Source organism: Rana temporaria, chromosome 2, assembly GCF_905171775.1.
Source record: "Rana temporaria chromosome 2, aRanTem1.1, whole genome shotgun sequence".
NCBI classification, from domain to species: Eukaryota; Metazoa; Chordata; class Amphibia; order Anura; family Ranidae; genus Rana; species Rana temporaria.
In genome coordinates, this window is record NC_053490.1 from 440,675,538 (window position 1) to 440,697,681 (window position 22,144).

Below are 22,144 nucleotides of genomic sequence, written 5' to 3' on the forward strand. Positions count from 1 at the left end.
TTACAGTATAACTATAGGCAACTTTATTTTTTGTTAAGGTTTGGATAGAGTGGATAGGGATTAGAATGCCTGCCAGGCGTTTTACTGCTGTCTGTGCCATTAGGGAGACTCACCCTCTCTATTTGTCCTGTTTCCCAATATCACTGAAGGTGAAAGTAAAACAAAATCCCAAATTATGGGTTGGAACCAGAACAGTAGTAGGAGAAGAAATCTTCCAATGGGAACATTAGTTCTGGTGAACCTGATACCACCCTGGAATCCCCTCACTTTGTAGGGTTTTTCTCTCACTTCCGGTTTTGGCCTTTGGGACAGGAAGTGAGGGGAAGATTCCCCAAAGGGACACGAATGGCAAAAAAATTAAAAAAATAACAGGGGTTTTAACCCTCCCTTGCCCTATCCAAAATGAAAAGAAAAAATATATGTTTTTAGTTCTTTAAGTAACTTTGTTATTTACCTTACATCTGTACACAATTGTACTTTAGAAATAATATAAACTTTAGACAAAACGACATACCTCAGAAAAAAAAACTGTACTACTGCCAAAATGATTCCCTGCATTGTATTTCTGCAACTATAATAGTAAAAGTTGCACTGATAGCATATTATTGATACATCTGTTTAGAGTGTAATGTTGACCCTTTAACTAGATATAACTCAAAAGGTCCATGGAAAAAAACATGCATACTGCATTATATACAACTGCCAATTTGCTTTTTAGAGATCTCTTTTTACATAGAATACAGAAAACTAGTGATACCCCATTAGTGCCCTGGAGACAGGAGAGGTGTGCATGCAGTTCTATGATACCTCCATATTTACATATCAGAGCTAAAAACAAACAAAAAAAATGGGACCTAAATCTGGAATATAAGGCCAGACCTAAATCTATCTGGCCTTACATTCCACTAATTTCATTTTTTTTTTTTTTTAATAAGGAGCTATGCAGTACTTAATTTGCTTATTGTTATGATCATGTGTTCATGTTCATATATGAGCACATCTCTACAAAATGAAGGGAAACCCTTCTTAGACAGGAAGATTTGCCCTTCCCTTGTTCTGGAGCTATAAAGTGTTGGATTTCCCATGACTTTCTGTCACTGAGAAACAACCACCTGAAACAATTACGGAGAGTGAATCTACCCAACAAAGAAACAGACAGCAATAAAAAACGTTTTGAAGAAAAAGTCAGCACTCAACCAATAAACCTTAAGATTTTAATGAGATCACATGGCAAGAATAATGAGCAAACACCAATACCAAACCAAAGGCATGGTATGTTTACTCTGCATATTTGCACATTGATCCTACAATATGACCTTGTTAAAAGTTTAAGGTTTATTGGTTGAGTGTTGCTTTTTCCCTTTAAATGGTCATTGTCCACTGACAACGTTAGCTCTTCAAGCTAGGGAAACAAAAAGGGTCTGGTGCTTGATGAATTTGCCATAAAGCATTAAAAACTTGAAAAGGGGTTCTAATCCTTTCCTATGCTATACAAATACTTTAACCACTTAAGGACCGCCTCCTGCAGATATACGTCGGCAGAATGGCACGGCTGGGCACAAGCACGTTACCTGTACGTCCTCTTTAAGTGCCCAGCCGTGGGTCGCAGGCGTTCGCCCGCGACCCGGTCCGAAGCTCCGTGATCATGGCCGCGGGACCCGATCGCTGCCGGAGTCCCGTGATTGGTCCCCGGAGCTGAAGAACGGGGAGAGCTGTGTGTAAACACAGCTTCCCCGTTCTTCACAGTGGCAGCTTCATTGATCGTGTGTTCCCTGATATAGGGAAACAGGATCAATGATGTCACATGTCCAGCCCCGCCCCCCCACAGTTAGAAAAACATATGAGGTAACTCATAACCCCTACAGAGCCTAGTGGTTAACTCCCAAACTGCAATTGTCATTTTCACAGTAAACAATGCATTTTTATAGCATTTTTTTCTGTGAAAATGACAATGGTCCCAAAAATGTGTCAAAATTGTCCGATGTGTCCGCCATAATGTCGCAGTCATGAAAAAAAATCGCTGATCGCCGCCATTAGTAGTAAATTTTTTTTTTATAAAAATGCAATAAAACTATCTCCTATTTTGTAAACGCTATACATTTTGCGCAAACCAATCGATAAACGCTTATTGCGATTTTTTTTACCAAAAATAGGTAGAAGAATACGCATCGGCCTAAATTGAGGAAAAAAATATTTTTTTTAATATCTTTTTGGGGGATATTTATTATAGCAAAAAGTACAAAATATTGCATCTTTTTTTTCAAATTGTCGCGCAAAAAATAAAAACCTCAGAGGTGATCAAATACCACCATAAAAAGCTGTATTTGTGGGAAAAAAAGGACGCCAATTTTGTTTGGGAGCCACATCGCACAACGGTCAGTTAAAGCGACGCAATTCCGAATTGCAAAAACTGGCCAGGTCCTTTACCTGCATAAAGGTCCGGGTCTTAAGTGGTTAAAGAAGAACTCTGGTAAGCTTTTAAAACATGTACGGTGTGGCTTCCTCCCTTCCCTCAAAGTCCTCATGTATAATGCAGGACAGCTGATTCTGCAGTGTACATTATGACATCAGTGAGGGAGGTTTGCACAACCTTTGTGGGTCCAGTTGTCCAGCGGTCAGAACAGTTTACGCAGCGCTTTACAATATAGATGAATAAAAGTAGTTCCCGATATACAACCCCCTAGACCACAGGTGTCAAACACAAGGCCCACGGGCCGAATCCGGCACTCCGGGCCATTTCATGTGGCCCTTGCACCACTCCAGCCCTCCTTTGGGCCTCCCCCAGACCCTTATTTTCTGCCTTCAAGCAATGCATCCAGCTTGTTCCCAGCAGCAGCATAAGGAAATGCATTGTGATCTAAGGGAGAGTGGGGGACTCAACTTCTGATGGTGGGGTGGCTCTTGACATCGAATGTAAAATGGAGGAGATGCGCTGGACATCTAATCTTACAGATACAATCGGCCCTTTTGAGGGCAATCATAATGCTGATGCGACCCACAAGGAAACTGAGTTTGACACCCCTGCCCTAGACTTTAACCATACTATCCTGGGGTAGGGGGGGGGGTGCAAAATATAAGGTTTAAAGAAGTTCAGCTTAAATTTCCTTTGTTCATGTCCATGGCAAATGCTGTTAGTAAAGTTGACCAAGCAATCTGGCATAAATTAGCACTAAATTAATACCATGAATTCCATAATCTGTCATGGGATTAATAAATACTCATGCCATTCAAAAGCATAACACATTTCTTACAACCATTTCTAAAAAAAAGGATCAACCCTGTTACTGTCAGTAGCCCACAAGATGGCAGCTTCTGCTGACAGGTACACTTTGACACTGGAAATTATTTGATAGGTCATCTGAGTGCAGAATTTTTTATTATTATTACATTTTCCAGCATCCTGAAGCACAGATCCTATACACAACCAATTGAAAACCCCGCTTAGCATCTGTCTAAAAGAAAATGCTGCATTAATAAACATGAAGTACACTTTTACCTCCCACTCTCAAAGACGGAATAAAACAAAGACCAGCTGTATTCATCAATGGATCCTTGTTCTAAGCAAAAAGGCTAATTACATTTTATTTTGAGCCTACACATGGAAAACTTTACAGTTGCCATAAGTGGCTTTCTGATATTCCATCCGACACTGGTAATATTGCAGAGAGAGAAGAAAAAACCCTCTGCTTAGTAACACTTTCCAAGCCATGTACCTGCAGTTACTATAAAATACTCTGTAGCGTTCAGGTAGGTTTCACCAATACTGCCAAGTAAATGATAAAATCATGAGAGATCTATATCGTTTTTTTTGCTAAATGACATCTGCATATTTGCATTAAAGTGATACTAAACACGCACTGTTTAATTTATATTATACCTTTAATTTCTGTATATGGATGATGGCACTAATTATTTTAATAAAAATAAAATAAAAACATCCAAGTACCTTTTCCCTAATCAATATACAGCGGTCACATGACCCAGATCTTTCACAGCCTGTCTGCAGGGAAACATAAGCAGGGGGAGTGCCTAGTCCTCTGCTGCTGGTTACATGTTAAAAAAAAAACAGCCTTTGGAATACAGAGTAAAAATAAATAAATTATATCAAACTGCTTTAAATTGTCATACAAATACATATTTGAAATCAAATCTTTACTTCTTGGGCAATAACATGGTGTGGGTGTCACACCCTCCAGTCTGCATCTTAGAATAAGAGGGAGGCGAAACCTCCATTAATCTACATGTAATAACCCACCACCATTGTGTTTAGCTGGTTAGTGGGCATGGAGGAGAAAGGAGGGAGCTGTCATTTACCACTGTGTATACGCCCACATGTGTGACTCTATAGTCACATGGGCTGCTCAGATGTGATAGGGAGGAAATGCTCAGCATAGAAACTCACTAAAAACTGAGCATGTGCAGAGTTGCCACCACAGCTGCAAAATCCCTAGCTGAATTGGGGACATGGACAGAAGATAGAGATAGATAGCAGCAGGATCAACCAGTTTTTTTTCCAGAATACAGAAAACGAATCTCATAATGACGGAGTGAGTATGAGCAGCCTGTAATACACCATTTATTGATAGTCTTTTTTATGATGTGGGTTTAGTGACACTTTAAAGCAAAGTTCCACCCATTTAAAAGTCAGCAGCAACAAAAAGTGTAGCTGCTGACTTTTAATAATCAGACACTCACCTGTCCCACGGTCCAGCGATGCGGGTGCATAAAGACTTGCTCCTCTCTGTGGTGCTGGCATTCTAACTGTGGTGCGCACTGCGCATGCATGAGCCACACTGCAGATGGCCAGGCAATCTTCTGGGACCAGTGACGTGTCCCTGAAGACTGCAAGGAGGGAGGGGGAGCTGAGAACTTCCTTCCGGCGCTGTGGCGCCAGGGGAGGAAGTGGGAGCTGGGTGCCTGTAAAAACTGGGTACCCGCCCCAAAAAATTACCCCCTGACGTGCCAAATGTCGCACGTCAGGGGGTCACCAGCACTTAAAGCAGAAGTTTCATTTGTAAGTGGAACTCTGCTTTAAAGCGGGGGTTCACCCTAAAAAAAACTTTCTAACATTACAATGAGCTGACCTGTGACACGGACATTATGCTGGTCTTTTTTTTTTTTTCGTACATACCGTTTTATCTGTATTTTCTCCCCGGATTCCCCGCGGGAGTGGGCGTTCCTATTCACAGGGTAAGTGATTGACGTTCTTCTGACCGGCGCATACAGCGCGTCACGAGTTCGGTTTCTTTCGGCAACTCATGACGCGCTGTATGCGCTGGTCGGAAGAACGTCAATCACTTACCCTGTGAATAGGAACGGGAAATCCGGGGAGAAAATACAGATAAAACGGTATGTACGAAAAAAAATAAAAAAAGACCAGCATAATGTCCGTGTCACAGGTCAGCTCATTGTAATGTTAGAATTTTTTTTTAGGGTGAACCCCCGCTTTAAGAATGCTCAAACTACTGTACCAGATACCTCTCAGGCTGTTTTATACAACTACAGGAAAACAAGTAACTGTGCAAGTCTGATCGAGAAGGCAGACATCTGATTGCTTATAATGTACAAGATGGCTGTTTTTATTTCCTTTTGGTTTAAATGACAATGTGATAAAGTTTATTATGGTAATAATCTGAGATTATTACGGCTACTACAAGTGATAATAGAACTGTTCCAAAGTTATTTGTTTTGAACTCTAACTGGAGCCTAATTGTACAGATTATCAGGACTGGACAAATTAACACTGCATGGTAAAAGAGAGTTTAATCAAAAAGCCATCGTTTTATGTGGCCAGGAAATGTGTGCTTCTACCAACAATAAAAATCTGGGATCTGTTAAGCCCCATACCAAGTACATAAAAAATTTTTTTATAGGAGGGTGTGAAATATGGCCCGTGACAGCACCAAGGGATGCATGATGCACATAATATATAGTATATGCAGCTCCAGAGAGATCGATCACAATTCAGACATACTAAATGAGATGGTTAGAGACTGTGGACATGTAATATACAGGAATGGAGACTGGAGAAATGCTGCTGGAGACAGTCAGATCTGGGATATGTTATATAGGACTTCACGCTCCCAATCTTGCTAAACACTGCTGGGGTCTTCAAATAGCTGCACATTAGAGGCTGCAAGAGGCCCTCGGGCTGTAGGTTGGGCACCAGACCTCTACCAGGAAAATATCAAGGAATTACAATGTCATATTGTTGCCAAAAGTTACGATTCAGGAAATCTCTTTTTTACTGGATCTGCATATCTACCATTGGGAGTAATTTCGCCAACCCTCACATCATTTTTAAGTGATAAAGCGTGGCACTAGCTTAAAGCTGAACTCTAGGCATAGTTTTAAAAATATAATCCAGTTATGGATGGGAATTTCTTTTCATATAGGCTTCCTGTATAACCCTGGAGGAGCAGCATGCACACTGGCAGACAAAGGAGAGAGAAAGAGATATTCGCCATATATGTCATCGGCGCAAGCAAACTATAGAAAGGGCACGATCCATGCCATTTCTATAGGGCCTGTGTCGTGACCGTCAGCTCCCGCGCGCATGCGAGTCCCCAGCCCCAGAAGGAAGAGGGGTTGAAGATGGACACGATCACACAGAAGGGACAGCGGTGACATCGCTGGCTTCTTCTGCACATAATGGGCTAGTATGTGATGCATACTAGCCCATTACACTTTTACTTTGCAGGGAACAAAGGGTTCAGGGTTTACTTCCTTTTTAATGATTACAGTGCTGAACTTTCCCAGGGCTTAGCTTTAACTGCAGAATAGTTTGCAAAAAGGTTTAATTCATAGTAGGACCTAGCTGTGCTGCCTGGCATATACCTGGATCACAAGACTGGATAAATAAAATTACAAATCCTTTTAGCAAGTAAATAGTTTACATATTTGCCTTAGCGGTTTGCTTTTAACTTGAATTAGACTTTCAAGTTCCCACCAAGTAATAATTTGTGCTTTACACAAAAAGGTTTTGTTTTATGTTCCCAACAAATTGTTCACACTATCCAACAATCTCAGTCTGTTGCCTGCTAAAATGCAAAGCAAAATGAGCCAGTCATACACCAATACAAGCATACTACATAGTAGCTTGATCATATAATAAATTAAAAAAAAAAAAGTAACAAATAAAATCTCTTTTTAAAAATAACCTCTCAATATAACACCATTTAGTTTGCACAAAAATTGTTGTTCTAGCGATCTTGACGCTTTTTAAACTATTAATTTCATAAATCCTACACCGCTTAATTTCCAGGTTGTGCTGTGATTTTTCTCAACTTCCGACAGTTACTTCCTGTTGCCCTGCCCATGGGACTACATGTCCCATGAGCACTTGCATACAATTTTTTCTACTGCGCATTGCACTTGTTGTATTTGCTCTTATTTAGAGATGACAAAACTCATCAAAGGCATGTAGGTGGGGGTTGGGCAGATTTCAAAGGCACCGCGTGTCTACAGAGAGGGCTAGTAAAAGAAGCCACTGCAGAAACGGATGACAATCAGGAAAAAAGATAAACAACCCACTACTAAAAGTGCAACTCTGAAAAAGAAAAAAAAACACAATACAAGACAAAAGAGACATAAAAATAAAAATACAACTGGTAAGTAAGGTGATATATGCACATTACTCAAATGGGTTTAAAGTGTATTTCCAATTTTGCAGCCAAATGGTCATAACACATATTTGCTATATGTTTTTATTCACATAGCATATCTTTAAAAAAAGATTAACAATTGTTGGCTGCTTTTTTTTTGCTCCGTTTTCAAAACTCCAAAACTCAAGTTTTCCCCTTTCACCTATGTTCTGTTAAGGCGAGGGCTAAAGAGTTCCTATGCTCACAGCATACACGTTTCATTTTTTAACATCAGCATTAGGGTGAATTTGATTTAAATCACTAGTAAAATGGCTTGATTGAAATCAACTCAATTTAAATCATAATTTTTAAAGAGCAACTAATCTCTGTCTCTGCAGCTCCTCCTCTGACCCGCTGATGATTTGCAGACAGCCCCGTTCACTTTAATGGGACGGCTGGTGATGCGGCAGTAACAAATTAGGGTGAGGGACGTGGCGGCAGCAGGTGAGTGGATGTCCGCTAACAGCCCCTGCCATAATTAATCTGAAATAACAGATGCTCTTTAAATGTAAGCACCTATTCTTGCTGGTAGTTAGAATCTTTACCATTTTCAAACAAAATGAAGGTTTACCATTTTGAATAATAAGCTGTCAGGTTAGTAAAACAGCGATGTCAGAACCGATTCAATCATACAGTTTGCAATGTACATAGATTTGCAAAACAATGGGATAAAGGAATATTCCTGAACTTTGGTTTATCTCATGGTTACTGTGAAATTGTGTGAATGCATCAATGCAGTGCATGTTATCTCAGCTTGCAGAGCTTGAATTCATTGAATGAGTTAACCAAAAATGTAAATATTGAAGAATATACAGCCTCAGGCCCGGATTCAGAAAGACTTACGACGGGCGTATCTGTAGATACGCCGTCGTAAGTCCGAATCCGCGCCGTCGCAACTTTAAGCGTATGCTCAAACTGAGATGGGCTTAAATGTTGCTAAGGTACGACCGGCGTAAGTCTCCTACACCGTCGTATCTTAACTGCATAATTACGCTGGCCGCTAGGGGCGTGTATGCTGATTTACGCCTAGAATATGTAAATCAGCTAGATACGCCTATTCACGAAGGTACGCCCGGCCGTCGCAGTACAGATACGCAGTTTATGTAAGGCTTTTTCCGGCGTAAAGTTACCCCTGCTATATGAGGCGCAGCCAATGTTAAGTATGGACGTCGGGCCAGCGTAGAATTTTCCGTCAATTACGTCGTTTGCGTAAGTCGTTCGCGAATAGGGCTGTACGTAATTTACGTTCACGTCAAAAGCATTGACTTTTTGCGGGTTAATTTGGAGCATGCGCACTGGGATACTTTCACGGACGGCGCATGCGCCGTTCGGAAAAAAGCGTAATTTACATGGGGTCACAATAAATTTACATAAAACACACCCACATCTTCCACATTTGAATTAGGCGGGCTTACGCCGGCCTATTTACGCTACGCCGCCGCAACTTTGCTTTGTGAATACTGCACTTGCCTGTCAAAGTTGCGGAGGTGTAACGTAAATAGGATACGTTACGCCCGCACACAAATACGCGCTCCCTACCTGAATCTACCCCTCAAACTCCATTTTATGCTGAATAAACTAAATTAATATTTTGTATCTTAAATAGAAAACTAGCTTTAGATTTTTTACTCCAAAAGCATTTTTTTTTAAATAAAGTTGATAAAAATTCAAAGAAATTGATTCAAATTTTTTTAAAACATCATTGATTTTTTATCCACCCTGATCAGCATTGTAAAACCAACACAAACAAGTTATTTTTGACAATTCAATATAAGCTTACTTGAAAAATCTCCTTTCATGTTGTGAGTTCTGCCTGTCTGCTGGATGCCTTTTTCCACAACTTCCTGAATTCCCAGGATGCTTTGCAGGAATGAAGCTACTATCTTCTTGGTATTGCTTCCTCAAGTACTCTACATAGTGACAGAGGTAGTATTGCTGTGCTTGTCTGATACAATTACAGCATTTTTAAATGATCATATGAGACCAACATTGGTGAAACTACCCAAACCAGAAAATAATTTAAATGGTATCTCATATGATTAAATGGCATCATTTTATAGGTGACTTTTATCAAAGGATTTAGCTGCATACTGAAATGACATACTTGCCAGTATTCGTAATTGGAAATTTAGGTCAAAACAGACCACACCCTCGTACGCCCAAATAAACCAAGCTTTGTCTGAATCATGTCTATATTTGCTATGTTTTAAAGCAGAGCTTATCTTATACACAAAGAGCAGCCCCCATCTAACCCATCTCCGAAAGACACAGCCAGGGACGTATCATGTTTTATACCGTTTCGTGCAGCTGCATAGCTCCCTCTGTGATCATCAGTATTCCATTCTCAGTCTTTTAGCAGTAAAAGTTCAGTCTAATCCCGCATACACACAATCGGAAATTCCGACAAGAAAAGTCCGATGTGAGCTTTTGGTCAGAAATTCCGAACGTGCGTATGCTCCATCAGACTTTTGCTGTCAGAATTTCCGCCAACAAAAGATTGAGAGCAGCTTCTCTATTTTTCCGACACGCAAAAAAACACGCATGCTCAGAATCAAGCAGAAGAGCCAAACTGCCTAACTTCATTGATCTCGGCTCGTCGTACGTCACCGCGTTCTTGACGATTGGAATTACCGTCAAGATTTGTGTGACCGTGTGAATGCAACACAAGTTTGAACGGTTTTCTTGTCGGGATTTCCGATTGTGTGTACGCGGTATAAGGCTGGCCATACACTAGTAGAATTTTGTTCAACATTTTTCATTTTAAGAACTTTTTTTGATTTTCTAACGGTTAGTGGGGTCAAATTAATGTTTGTTTTTAACTACAGTGACAAGAAAATTTGAAGAAGCAGGATGAAATTGTTTTCTCAAATGAACACAATGAATGTGTTTTTTGTTCAGGAAAGTCCATTAGTTCCAAAATCAAATGTTAAAAGTAAACAAAATGTTCAAATACTTTAGAACGACATTCGCAAAATCTTCAAATGTACTGAGAAGTTTTCGCCAAAATTTTGTACAATGTTCATACATTTTTTTACTAGTCTATGGCGAGTCTAAAGCCCCGTACACACGATCGGATTTTCCGACAACAGTTGTGTGATGGCAGGGTTTTTGTCAGATAATCCGACTGTTTGTACGCTCCATCAGACAATTGTTGTTGGAATTTCTGACAACAAATGTGGGATAGCATGCTGTCAAATTTTCCGACAACAAATGTGTGCCATCAGATTATCCGATCGTGTGTACACCAATGCCAACCATAAGACAACATTAGCAGAAGTTGCCCAAAGGGTGGCGCTTAAGAGTAGAAAAACCACATAGTTTCGTGAATGTTGGCTGAAAAAGTTCTGCCGTCTGTATGCATACCAAGTTCATGGCCAACGCCCTTCGGACAAAATTCCACGGATTTGTCCGATGGAAATCCGATCGGTGTACGAGGCTTAAGGGGAGTCACTACACAATGCCTGATATTACCCAACCTCTTTACTGTTCATAGTAGATTTAATTTCACTTTGTTATAGTCTGACTTCCAATTGCTTTACGGCAACACCCAGCCAACTGCCATTCTACTGTCCAGCAACAATACCCTTACTCCACACCGAAACCAATATTGACATTGAGTACACCCTTTCACCAACAGAAACATAAGCAATCATACATTATACAGTTTTATTTTCTTCAACCATGGTTTGAAGAAACGAAAATAGCTTGAGTCCTGCCTGTAGAAGCAACTCAATGTTATTCTATGTCTTCATACACATTAGGACGTGGCATATCTTAAGTTTAACGTTTAGAGGCAGAACAAAACCCTTCTCATTCGCATTTCTGATTGTCTCTCCTAGACTCGTCTAAACTTTGTACAAAAAATGCTCTATATGAGCATTTTTTACTCCTGAGAGAGCAGACATTTTTTTTTTTTAAGCCCAGTGTGCTTGGAGCCTTAAAATATATTTTAATCAAAATAAATACATAAATTCCACATTTTGTTTTATTTCATCTTTACAACTTGCAGCCAGCAGGAGGCAAGCTTGAAGTAGAAGAGGAGTTTTTAGCTCTACAGTAAAATAAAATAAAGAGATTACAGACTTATTTCTAAGTTTAGATATTCTGACCTTGCCAGTTATACAGAAGCAGCAGTCAAGTATGCAGGCAGGGGTGGGCTTTTCAAATTAAAGAGCCCAGCATGCCCTCCAAACAGTATGCCACTAAATGTTGTACTTATAAAATAAAGAGTAACAAGCAGGATCCGAAACAGCCCTTAATAAACTTGTTAAAAGTAGAAGACAGGTACCCTTTAAAATCTACAGTAAAATGAAATTCTTTATTTGTATGAAAAATACTATGTATTACTTTTATGAGCTCGCTAGTTATTATTATTGCTTGCTGACATTTCCTGTGAATTTACTGGAAGACAGAGGCAAGCTGCTTCCCTTCCATTATATGCGCGATAGCTTGTAAATAAAAATCTCTCTTACATTAAACTTATGTGATCTTAATAAAGGTCAATGCGGTTTTTTTATGGCTTCTGGGTTAAACTGTAGATATACATTTTATTTTATATTTATATCCCCTAAGGTTACACGATTTGCAAGAGATATTTTTTAGAGCACTGGCAGATAATGAGAAAATTCAAGTGTGCATTACACCATGACTGAAAATTTTGCAGCGCTTCAGGGTAAGAGGCTGACGAAAAGAGGATGAGATGACACGAAAACCAACAGGGTTGATCACCTTTTATCTATTTATCTTAGATAATACAGGACGAGAAAAGCTATCAAGATATCAGAAGGGAAGAATACAGGGCAGAGAGTGAAGTCCGTTGACACTAACCATCTTTCAAAAAGAAAAATAGAGAAAAGAAAACATTGCACATCACACTGCAAAGTGCAATGATATTCTGCAAACTGCAGAAACCTAAAGCAACATATCAGATCTCTGTTCAATGCAATAGCTTCCGTTAAATGAATTCTGATTGGCTTCTATGTGAAATTGTACACAGTCACAGCTTTACAGAGTAAGAATATTTGACATAAATCAGATGTTGTCAATTTGTCAGGTGTCTGCTCATAGACAACCCCCCCACCCCCCAATAAGGTATACTCACATATACCCTTACCACCTTTCTGCCACAGGGGTACACCCTGGTTAGGCCCTCCTTATGTGACAAATGATTGGACCTGGCAATTGACCGCTCAGGCCCCAGCACTGTGATATGGGGAAAATTGCATGCTCCCCTATACCCAAAACTCCACTCCATGAAGCCAGAGCTCAGAGGGCAGGAGGGTAATGAAGGGAATTAGACTTAAAGGAGTTGTAAAGGAAAAAAAAATGTCACCTTAATGCAATCTATGCATTAAGGTGAAAAAACATCTGATGATGCCGCCCCCAGCCCCCGTTTTACTGACCTGACCCGTCGAAAGTCCCGCGCTCGGCCCCGAGATCCTCTTCGCCGCTCAGCCTGGCCACTGATTGGCTAGAGCGGATGGATTGAGAGCAGCGCAGCCATTGGCTGGCGCTGCTGTCAATCACATCCAGTGACGCGGCGCGCCGAGGGGCCAAGTAATATAGTGAGCGGCTATGGCCGATCGCTGTATCACGGGAGCGCGCCTGCAAGGACTCATCACCATGCGAGCTCTCTCGCATGAATGTGGTGAGTTTTTGTGGGGAGGACCAGAGACAGCTGCCGAGGGACCCCAGAAGAAGTGGATTGGGGCCACTCTGTGCAAAACGAACTGCACAGTGGAGGTAAGTATAAGATGTTTGTTATTTTAAAGAAAAAATTTTTTTTCCTTTAGTAACCCTTTAACTTGTCATGGGGGGTAATCGGCAAACACCAATTTGCATTGAATAGGCAAAGTAAGAGTTCCTTTGTAAATGGTCTCCTCCTAAAATAGGATCCCTGCTTAATGCCTAGTACAGGTGGACCAAATGTTGGGAGACATTGGCCAGTTAGAAAAAAAAAACACCCAACATTCGGCCTGTGTGTATATCAGCCGGTTTCTGACCGACTCCCAATCAGCACTCTCAGCCAATGGCAGATATCCCTGATCATGGTGTTTTGGTATGTGTGTGTGGGGGGGTTGTCCCCCCTGTCAGAACACAATAGCTCAGTGGGGGAGATCGCTGTACTAACAACGGATTGTTAGTATAGATGCTCTGACCAGAGCCATCAGCTACCGAGTTGAACGAAAAAAAACAAAAACCGATTAGTGTGTACCAGGCTTTAGACTATTTGTATAACAATATTAAGTAGCCCTAACTCCACACTCCTCATGTAAGCAGTGAAATTCACTATTCTCTAAACTGGTAGGTCACACAGATATATCAGCATACATTGGGGCTGGCTAGTAAAAACTCAAAGCTCTCAATAAGGTTTCATCTTTTAAATTAAAGCGGAGTTCCAACCACAATTAGCATTTTTTAAATGTATGTCCTTTCATCCTGCGTTTTTATAATATAAATCTGGTCACTTACTATTTTACAATCCGCCGCCAATCCGCATAGATATTCAAAAAAGATAGTTTAGAAAACTATATCTACACCGTTGTCATTTTGCTTGTGGGCATTGTGAAGCATACAAGCACTTACTTCCTGGAAGTCTTGGATGGGGAGTGATAATTGGACAGCGCACTGCATTCTGGGAAATGATGACACACATTTCCCAGGAGCATTAGAGGGAGATGATGTCAGAATCCTAGGTGGTTTCAAAGGCAGATTTCGTGGGACCGCATAGCAACAGACATTTCCAGATGAGTAAAAAAAAAAAAATTTTTTTTCTTTTTTAGTCGTAAGCTACAGTTTAAAGCAACATAGTTTTTTTGATGGAACCTCCACTTCAAGAAAGGATTAAAGTGGTTCTAAAGTTTAATGCCGCATACAGACGATCAGAAATTCTGACAACAAAACTGTGGATTTTTTCAGACGGAACTTTGGCTCAAACTTGTCTTGCATACACACGGTTACACAAATGTTGTCGAAAATTTCGAAGGTCAAGAACGCAGTGATGTACAACAGTACGACGAGTACTGCGTAGGATTTTTGTGCTTCGGAATTGCATACAGACAAACAGAATTTCCGACAAGAACTTTTGCTGTCGAAAAATTGAGAACTAGCTCTCAAATTTTTCTTGTCAGGAATTAAGACAGCAAATGTCTTGATGGAGCCTACACACAGTTGGAATTTCTGACAAAAAGCTCACATCAAAAATCAAGAATTTCCGATCATGTGTACGCGGAATAAGATTTTTTCTCTAACCATAATGCATTCCCTGCATTAAGGAAAAAAAAACTCCCCACTAACTGTTCCAGTTAGACTTGTGCCAAGCTGCAGGTCTTCTCCATTCATTGTCTCCTGCTGCTGTCAGTCAAATCCTATAAGAGAGCAGGGGGGCATGACAGAGTCACGCTGTGCGTCTCTATATATGCACCCAGCCTGACTCAGAAGCGCACTTGCTATGGGGCACCCACAAGAAGAAGGTACAGAGAGCACCAGCAGGGGACTTCCAAAACTGAGATAATGGACCATTCTGTGCAATACCATTGCACAAAACAGGTAAGTATAGCAAAGAAGTTGGCTTTACACCACTTTTGACACTGTGGGCATCACCCTGACTTTTCCATGGTTTTCATTGCAAATTGTCTCAGAGACCATAATTACATGTGAATAGTTGAATTGTGACAGCACATTTAGTACTCCCTAAAATAGCAAGCAGTGAAGGCTGAGGGTACCCCCGTGTTTCTACATGGAGTGATCTTCAATAACAAGTTCTCAGAGTTGTGAGCACACCTGATTCAGAGAAAGAAAGGTTGAGATAAGAAAATCCTACAGAGACAAGTGTGACGTGACAATCAATCAATCTAATTTAGCAGATCGATAATTTTTTGTCATTTTCATTTCCACATTCCAGTTGTTCTGGCAAAGACAAGCTTCCTGATATCCAAGGCAGTTGTTCTCAAGTGGAACATCCAATGTAGAAGGGCTGCGTTGAGACAGTCAGCCAATCATCTTCAACCACAACTTATGTCAGGTTGGAACAGACGCCAGGGCATTGAATTATATAGTGGATTCTTACATCTGTTGGTGGCTGCAACTGCGAGATCCCCAGACAAGAGCCCTCAGGCCTGTCCACCTGTCACAGCCATTACTGTCTCCCTGTTGGATTAATTTGTTTTACATATAAGAGGATTCAGCAGGTGCACCGGGTGAGTGAGAAACCAAACTGTGGGGGGCACAAGAAAGAATAGTGCAGGAATCTTGCTTTTGAAGTTATGAAATGGGGCCTATGAGTGGATGGGTGTAAAAAACATGAACCCATAACAGTAGTACCAGCTTGTGGTGGGTTGATCCTTTAAGTCCAGTTTAAAAAAAAAATTAGAATGCTTTTAATAAAAACATTTTTTTTAAAGACTTAATTTAAATATAACAACTGGTCCACTTAATTTTTTTAATCTATTCTGTATTTTAAAAACAACATTTTTCTTTTTTTTTTTCAATGATAAAACATTGTTTTCTTGACAGGATACAAGCACAAAGAAGAAGATCTGAGTGCTGCAGGATATTTAAATTTCTAAGCGCCGTGTTGATAATCGCATTATATTAGTAAGCATGACGTCTGAGGAAACCACTTCTTGCACAGGTTTATCTCTGAATGGGCAGGAAACATCTGATCGTTGCCTAGCAACCCTGGAAACCAATGTAATTGACCTGGGGAATTCCATTTATTAGCACGATAATAACAATATATGGCCTTCACAACTGATGGAACTGCTTACACAGAGACATGCGGCTCACAAGCTAGTCGCAGACATAGTATCTAATAAAATTATTTTCAACGCCTAATCTTCAACATCTCTATATAAATAAAACGAAGAGGGAACATTACAAAAATAAGTGATTATCCATATTTCCTATAGTCTTTAAAGGCACACTGTTAAACAAAAGAACATATAGCTGCTGTTTGTGGGCAGCGTCGAGAACTATGTGGCAAGAAATTCTGCCAGCACAGTATCTGGGAGAGGGTGCGATAAATAAACCTGCTGTAAAACGGTATGTAGCATTGGCTAAATACAGAATACAGTGCTGTGTTCCAGCAGCGAGATGTGGACCTCCTGTTCCACTCCCGGAAGAGAGTGGAGTTGGGAAGCGCTCAGCCATTCACAGGAAGCTCTGTATTTTCTGAATTAAAACAAGGCTTCTTCTGATTGGCTAAGGCAGAGAGGCGGTTGATGATGTTCCGATCTCCACTATAAACGTCAGAGGAAGCTTTACATTCATTTATAAAATACAAATCTTCCTGTGAATGGCTGAACAGCGCTCAGCTTGATTAGATTTTGCTCCAGGAGCAGGATGGCATCCTACTGCCGAAGCAAAGCAATACATATAACGTATGCAGCAGAGGCTACAAACTCCGACGGGAAAACTGTGAGGAGAGCTTTTGGCCGGGAATCCCGGCTGTATGTATGCTCCTTGCAGTTTTTCCGACGGGAAAACTGCCCAAAAAAACGCAGGACAAAAAAAAAAAGAGAACCGCCGGGAAAACCGGTGGACTTTTGCCTGGCGACTTTTAGCAGTTTTCCTATGGGAAAAACTGTGATGGAGCATACACAAGGTCGGGATTCCCGGCCAAAAGCTCCATCGCAGTTTTCCTTTCTGGAAAACTGTCTGTGTGTAGGGGAAAGACTGAACCGAGCAGGTTCTCGGCTTTCCCCTCGGGATTTCCGACAAGAACCCTTCAGAAATCCTGTACGTGTGTACGAGGCATTAGTGAAGGAAACTGGTCCAAAAGGTATCTAAAGTTCACTAAAACATGGAGTTGGGTAAAGCAAAGACTTTTCTTTTGGGGGGGAGGGGGTGTTAGAAAGTAGGCAAGGGTTAAAATCTCTGTCCGTTTATTTTTTGTGTAAGATATGGAAGACTCCCCTACACTTCTTTGCCAGGAATGCAAAATGAAGCAAATAGAAAATCTGTACGTGGGAATTCGCCACTTAGAACCATCGAAGAAAGATTTTGCCTCTTGTTTTGGTGACAACTGTACAATTTTGTATTCTCCATTACTTCCAGTATGAGTGACAAAGTGTGAATCTAATCAGCAAAAACATGAACTTCAATGAAACCAGATAGGGGGTCCAAAAGTAACAAACACAATTTTGGCTATAAAACAACTGGCAAAATAATTAAGAGGAGTCCACTTTTAAACAGATCATAAATAATTTGGACATTTAGAAGGACTAGTAGTGAGCCCTGGTTCACATTAATGCTACTTTGAAATCTCTTTACTTCACTTGAAGTGGCATGATTTCAAAGTAGCAGGGTCAGCTCGATTTCAGGTGCTACTTGATAGACATCTGTGGGGCTTCATGTACAGATATCTATTGAAGTCACACCTAAAATCGGCAAAAGTAGTGCAGGAACTACTTTTGCAAATTGGTGCGGTGCCGCAAAATCGGTGTCGCACCAATTAAAACAGTGCCATTGACTCCAATAATGATCAAATCGCATGACAAATCTCTCCAATGTAAACCTAGGCTAAAGGATACATTTTACACAGAGAATCACAAATGTAAATCAGCATATTTAGAACAACCTCTGTATTTCAGTTTTTTTTTTTTAAATCAGCTTGTCATTTTTCCCTCCTCCAGAAAGGGCTGCACTGTGCTGGTTTTGCTGCTGAAACCGGTAAATTAAAACTGAGCATATAGAAAATCAATAAGAACTTACTTTGCTGATGTCTCTTCATCATACTTTGTTTTCAGGTCAAATAGTGTTGTCTGAGACTTGTCCAAAGCTACAAAAGAAAAAAAAAAAAAACATTGTGTTATGAAAAGTGACATGTTTCCAGAAGCTTTGCTTTTTAAATATGTTGGAACTGAATTGAATTTTGTAACAAAGTAAAAAGTCGAGGTATTCCATTTTAATAAAGTGACTCTACATCCTAACTGGATGAGACTTATTTTTCCTAATTGTTTGTGTACAAAAATGCAATTTTTACAAATAAAATAATTTTTCATCTTTTTTTACCTTACTCCTGCCTTCTCCATTAGCCTCTTTCAAGCTCGGTTCACACTGCTGCGCTGTATTTCCTGTTTTTTTGTGGAGAGTGGTGTGGTGGAATTCGCACATATATGAACCATCAATGCGATTCCAAAACGATTTACATTGATGTCTATGGAGACTAAATTCGCAACGCTGTAAACTCGCACAAGATCCTTTTTTTTATCGCATTGCATTCGTAGAGGAATCGCAACACATGTATGTGAACGACCATTATTAAAAACAAAGGCCCAGATTCTCGAAGGCGTTACGACGGCGCAACACCATTAGCGCCGTCGTAACTCCTCATCTGGCCCCGGGTATCTATGCGACTGATTCTTAGAATCAGTTGCGCATAGGTACCCATTAGATCTGACAAGCGTAAGGCTGTTACGCTGTCAGATCTTAAAAGTAATTTTTTTTCCCGCCGCTAGGTGTCGCATCGTCGCTTTTCCCCGTCGTCTATGCAAATGAGGTAAGTACGGCGATTCCTGAACATACGCGAGGTCGACGCAGCGAATTAACGTAGTTTGCGTAGCGTACCCGACGCGTAAGGTTGCCCCTGCTAATTAGCAGGGGCAACCAATGTTAACTATGGCCGTCGTTCCCGCGTCGAATTGAATCAAAATTACGTCGTTTGCGTAAGACGTCCGTGAATGGCACTGGACGCCATTTACGTATACATCTAGGCAAATGACGTCGGGGCGACGTCATTTAGCGCAATGCACGTCGGGTAATTTACCCGACGGAGCATGCGCAGTACGCTCGGCGCGGGAGCGCGCCTAATTTAAATGGTGCCCGCCCCATTTGAATTGGGCGGGCTTGCGCCGAGCAATCTAACGATACACCGCCGCAAGTTTACAGGTAAGTGTTCTGAGAATCAGGATTTAAACCTGTAGACCTGCGGCGGTGAAAAGTAGAGCTCATACATTACGCTGCCCAGGAGCAGCGCTAATGTATGAGAATCTGGGCCAAAGACTTTATGGATAACATGTGAATTTAGAATGTTTTTGACTCATCACATTCGTTATGAACTCGCATCAGTGTGAACCGGGCCTCAGTCACTTCCTGTCTACATACACTTACTCAGCGCCGACTGCATGCTATTGCTTGGTTTACTGATGGTGACAATGGTGGACCATAGCTGTGCAATAAGTGCCAGCATGTAGTCTCTATCAGGGGTGCACTGGGAGACCGATGTCACTGTGAAACATTAAGTGCCTGAACAAGGCTGGATCACAAAGTATTATTTTAATGAAAGCTGTATATTTAAAGCACAAAAAAAATCACCTTTGAGATGAGATTAACATAAAAGCTAATACATTTTAGTGATTGGGATTAGATCTATTTTAGGTCTACTGAAGCTGATGAAATATCCACCATTTTCAAAAGAGAATGCTGAAAATGTGCTTGTTCTAACTGCCATCTATGGCCACACAAACACAGCACTAGGTGTCACTATATGCAGAGTAACTACATGATGCCAAACGAAATATGACTTTCCAATGGTCATAGCAGATGCTTCAGGGGCCTACACAAACAAAGAAACAAGGCAGGTAATGCATTTTGTTTGCCACATTGTATATCACGCTGCCCTATCTTAAAATATCTTATATAGTAAAAAAGGGACGTACATTTTAAATGCTTAATGGCACCCTGAAGCACATATTATGCAGGTGTCTTATTTGTAATCATGTAAAAAGATGACGTTTAAAAAACACAAAATACAGTAGAAATTTGTAGCAACTAATCCAAAACGACACCATAAAATTTAAAATACTAAATAATCTAGAAAAAAAATGGTTACCAGAGGTGCTGCACATCCGACACACTAGACTCACCTAGTATTGGGCCCATGCAGGTGATAAGTATTTGCAAACATACATTGCTGATAATCAATGTTTTTTTGGGCCAACTTTCTTGCCTGGTAAATATTTACTTAAATATTTGGCCACCCAAAACAGAAATTCCTATAACTTAAAAAATTGCGTTGGAGCAAACCAGCTTATCCTGCACCTTATGTTTAGGCCCCTGCATGATTCAGAAACTTGGCAGCGTTTTTATAGTTAAAAACCGTCAAAGGTCAGAACAATCACAAGGTTTTTCAAGCCAGGTGTATGTTTGTGTGGATAACATATACAAAAACGAGCCTTCCGTAGCGCTATCACCTCTATTTGGAGGAAACAAACGTTGCTAGTAGGGTTTACAACACCCAGTAGCAAAATGAATTGTTGTGCATGTAAACAAATGACTACAGTGCCAACTACAAGTCATACAGATCAGCTGCAGAACATGGATGAGGTGCGGACATTAAGGTGTTTATGGTGCACACAAGGCCAAGGCAGCACTTCCTTACAAAAAAAAAAAAAAAGAAAACAGCAAAACATAAACCTGTATTAATTTTTTTCACTTCCATATAGATTCCCACTAAAATAAACAATTTCCCAGCCCACTAAAATTCACAAAGTCGTCAAACCTGCTTGCAGAACTTGGACTCTGTGTTCAGTCTCCTCCAGCTTGGAAGACGTAGACATCTGAGTCTCTTGCAGCTTTCTGAAAATAAAAAAAATCACATTAGAGGGTAAATGAATGATTATAGCCAAGAACATTCATGGCTTGTTGGCCAGACATATGGAAATATTCATACAGATTGTATGTCAAAATAAGCATGTTTACATATTGATCCAGTAAAAAAAGAAAAAAGAAAAAAAAGGATGACCATTGAACAACTGATGTCAACTTGTACCTGCTGTCCTATGCACCCGAAAACGGGTGTTTACTTATGCTGCATTCACACCTGAGCGTAGGTCGTTCGGTTGTTTTTTCCGGCGTTTTGTCGCGTGTATTCATGCTTATTTGTGCGTTTGCATACAGCGTCGTCCGACGTTTTTGTACTTCGACGTTTTTTATTTTAGCCAATAGAAAAAATTATCATCTTTTCATCACTTGTTGTTATGTTGGTAGATTTTTTTTATCTTCTGCCTGGGTGAAATGTCTAATTGATTAAAGCAACAAAACGCCCGTAGCAAACGCTCGCTATTTCTATGGGAAATAGAAACGCTCAAAAACGCCCAAACCGCCCGATTCACGCGACAAAAAAGGGTCCGGAACTTGTTTGATCTTCAGGCGTTCGGCGTCAGGCATTTTGGAGTGGAGATGTGAACCATCTCCATAGGGAATAATGTATTTTTTCCCCTCTAACGTTTTTGAGCGTCGCGCTTCAGGCGACAAAACGCTCAGGTGTGAATGCAGCCTAAAGTTTAAGAGAATAGATGCTGCACCTGGTGCAAAATGAGCAGGTAACAGCTTGTCAAAAGAAAAGGTCACAAGACAACTCGGCCTCTCCTGTCCATCTCTTGCCATGTTTATTAAGTAAAGTTTATAAAATTGTTGCATACGTAACAGCCACAGTTCCACAGTGTTTAACATATTTATTGATTGGTTCCTGGGTACTATAAAGAACCTCCTCTGTCTAG

The 22,144-nt window shown here is 40.5% G+C and overlaps 1 protein-coding gene across 4 annotated transcripts in view; it reads right to left on the bottom strand.

Annotated features, from left to right (window-relative positions):
* Positions 1-22,144, bottom strand: part of CUX1 (cut like homeobox 1) — a 429,361-nt gene that overhangs the window by 149,058 nt on the left and 258,159 nt on the right. For all 4 annotated transcript variants that reach the window (XM_040338414.1, XM_040338412.1, XM_040338415.1 and 1 more), the window contains 2 exons: positions 21,145-21,221; positions 18,357-18,423 (listed from right to left, as the gene is read on the bottom strand). In XM_040338414.1, the coding sequence (XP_040194348.1) occupies positions 18,357-18,423; positions 21,145-21,221 (144 nt within the window). The remainder of the gene's footprint in view (positions 1-18,356; positions 18,424-21,144; positions 21,222-22,144) is intronic.